Source organism: Homarus americanus, unplaced genomic scaffold (assembly GCF_018991925.1).
Source record: "Homarus americanus isolate GMGI-L3 unplaced genomic scaffold, GMGI_Hamer_2.0 scaffold30535, whole genome shotgun sequence".
Lineage (NCBI taxonomy): Eukaryota > Metazoa > Arthropoda > Malacostraca > Decapoda > Nephropidae > Homarus > Homarus americanus.
Genome location: NW_024732440.1, coordinates 1561647 through 1564829, shown reverse-complemented (window position 1 = coordinate 1564829; position 3183 = coordinate 1561647). Strand labels below are relative to the sequence as shown.

The following is a 3183-nucleotide window of genomic DNA, read 5'->3' as shown; positions in this document are numbered from 1 at the left end:
AATCCTTAGGTTGTATGGCACTGGCAGTCTTGTGTCTGAGTACCGTAATGTACCACTCAACATTTTATATTTACTGATGACTTTCACTTTTGTCAAACTTAAATAGTACAATTACCATAAAATCTCGGTCTCGATATCTCGAGAGAACACATAATGAAACAAAAAAAAAACAGTAGAGACCTTCTCCTCTAAAACCTGAAGGTACGAGTATATTTGATAACTGCATTAATGGCTTATGTAACTGTTTCTCTACTATAAGTTTGCAAAGATTACACAACAAGAGAACAGGATTATATGGGGACTGTAACCTCTTCTTCGACGCCTGTTTATCATAACGACTAAAGTTTGCTCTTTATAGTCAAAACAGGATTTCAAGTCAACTACTTCACTCTCACTATTACCATGGTGATTTGCCTTGGTCAGAGGATTGTAGTAACTTTGTCCTTGGAAAACGGTTGCTGACTGTCCGGAGACGGGCATACAAAAAGATGACCCAGCCAACTAGGACACTTTTTTACTTACTCAAGGGCGCCATAAGGACAGGTTGCACGTATACCTGTAGTTTTTTTTTCTTTTCTTTTTTTTGAGTGAGGCATCTGTGTCTGCAAACAACGATAATGAAAGAAAGAAATATTGACACCCTGAGCAATATCACACGAGTTCAACTGACTTTATTTCTGGATAACGTCGGAATTTCTATCATGCGGAACTCCTTGTCTTGGCTCCGACTGGAGTGGACAGTGAATGGGGAGTCTACTACAGTATATGGGTGGTGCTCGTGGCTGTGGTTCCTCATCACTAAATAAGGTGTTTTGGAGAGAAGTTGTCTTGTTCTCAGCAATCGTTCTTTGTGTTCGTATCCCAACTGTACACATAGGATTCCTTGTATATTTCCCGGTATACTGTATGTACCGCTACAGGTATCACACTAATAATGATAAACAATAAACGACTGAGTATCGAATCCTTAAATCCGAGGAATCATTGTATAGTTCACGGTGTTTGAAAATTGATGTCATGGGCAAACTTTTCCTGGCAGTATATGTAAATGTTCTTTTAACTGCAGTAGTTGGTTGTCTTGGGAGTATGAGTTCAGATGTATGACTATAAATTTAATGTCGATGAAGATTGGGAGAAAATCCATCTCTGGATCTTCCAGTTTTCATTAAGTAGTTTAGTTACTAAGGAACAATAAGTAGGAAGTGAACTTCAGCACTAAATCCTCGATAAACACCCCACCTGCCAGGTGCCACGCCCACCGTCTGCCCCTTTTTTGTCCCATCCTTATTTCTCCCCATGCTAATATAAAAGGCGGCGGCGGGAGATGCAGTCATCAGTTGGCGCTATACTCCTCTGTTAATTTGTGGTCCTCTCTACCTTCTCTTCTTCATCATGAAGTGTGTAAGTATTTGGTGTACATATAAATTAATTTTGTTCAATAACAACTTATAAAAATCATTGACTTTCAAAGTTCACTACATCATTCATGAAACCCGATTACACTCACTTCTCTTCACAGTATAATGTGGATTCTCCTTTCCTGTTTCTTATTCATAATCACTGATTGTGTGTATATATATATATATATATATATATGCAAATAAATCACTGTAGGTGCGCGTGATCAGGTATATGCTGATAACCACAAGGAAAAAGAAAACACGAAGTTCCCAAGCGCTTTCGTGTAATTCACATCTTGGGAACTTCGTGTTTTCTTTTTCCTTGTGGTTATCCATATGTATATATATATATATATATATATATATATATATATATATATATATATATATATATATATATATATATATATATAAAGCATCAAATTTGTTACAAAGACAACATTTAAGATGTAAATATTGCATTACTCTTGCATGACTCTTTTCAAGACAAAAATAGACATTGTAGAGCAAAGATCTTAAAAACTTTAAGTAACAACATTGCATATAATTATTCATGTTTTATCACTTTCCTATTTGATATTCAGTTAGTTAGACAACAGATAGTTGCTCAATACAAATACTCGTACATGATTCTAATTTTGTTTCTTTAGTTATTCAGGCTTCGTCTTCAAAAACACTAATCGTATTTAATGACCACTTGGAACAAATATTTAGTAAAATATAATAATTCCTCTAATTTCTGTTGGCACTTAACTCACCGTTGTGTGTACAGTTGGTGCTGTTGGCGCTGGTTGGTCTGGCGAGCTGCCGCACCGCTCTTATCGGAGGGGACAACGCTCGTGACGTGACCATCCTATACTCGTGAGTAACAAACCTTGATTCAGACTTTCCAATAGTGACCAATAAAAATACCCATACAATTCATTAGCTAAAAATATTTAATAAAAATTAACAAATAGGGCATTACTTTAAAGTTTAAATTGCTATATATTTTATAACTCGCAATGCTGGTAATAATAATAGACCAAATTGTAATTCTTTCTAATTCTAGTTACATAGATGACACTGGGAAGGAGGTGGAGGTAGAGGTGGAAGCAGATCAGCTGGGGTTGACACTTAATAAGGCTGCTCCTCCACCCACCTTGAGGAAGACTGCCCCCACACCAGCTGCCACTCCCGCCCCTCTCATCGAGACCCGCTATGTTCAGGTGGCTGCCAACCCCGTCCCTACACCCAAGCCCAGGGAGGTCATCCAATATATCCTTCTTGATGATGATGTTGATATCATAGAGATGAAACAAGTCATTCCCGCCGCACCTCCTGCTCAGCCCCTTCCTGCTGCCCCTGTGACAATGGCCGCGCCACCTGCTCAGCCCCTTCCTGCTGTCCGCAAGGTCATGGCCGCACCTCCTGCTGTCCCTATGACAATGGCTGCCCCTTCAGCTCAGCCCCTTCCCGTTGTCCTTATAACAATGGCCGCACCACCAGCTCAGCCCCTTCCTGCTGTCCCTATGACAATGGCCGCACCACCAGCTCAGCCCCTACCTGCCGTCCGCAAAACTATTGCCGCACCACCAGCTCAGCCCCTTCCTGCTGTCCGCAAGACCATGGCTGCCCTCGACCCTCTTCCCTCAAAACACGCTGCCAAAGACCTAAGTGACAGCGACGAAGAATAGACAAGTATTGTCTGCATTCACTCTTATAAGTGTTCCCACCATACGCCATTCACACGACTATGCTCACCGTCATACTGATCCTTTAATAAAGACATTATGAAATTTTC

General features: G+C 40.2%; 1 protein-coding gene across 1 annotated transcript; it reads left to right on the top strand.

The window, feature by feature from the left end:
• Window positions 1-1336: 1336 nt before the first annotated feature.
• On the top strand, window positions 1337-3183 carry LOC121868685 (translation initiation factor IF-2-like). The gene is made up of 3 exons (XM_042369521.1): window positions 1337-1401; window positions 2173-2261; window positions 2452-3183. Exons 1-3 carry the CDS (start codon window positions 1393-1395, stop codon window positions 3074-3076), a joined length of 723 nt encoding a protein of 240 aa, XP_042225455.1. The 5' UTR covers window positions 1337-1392; the 3' UTR covers window positions 3077-3183.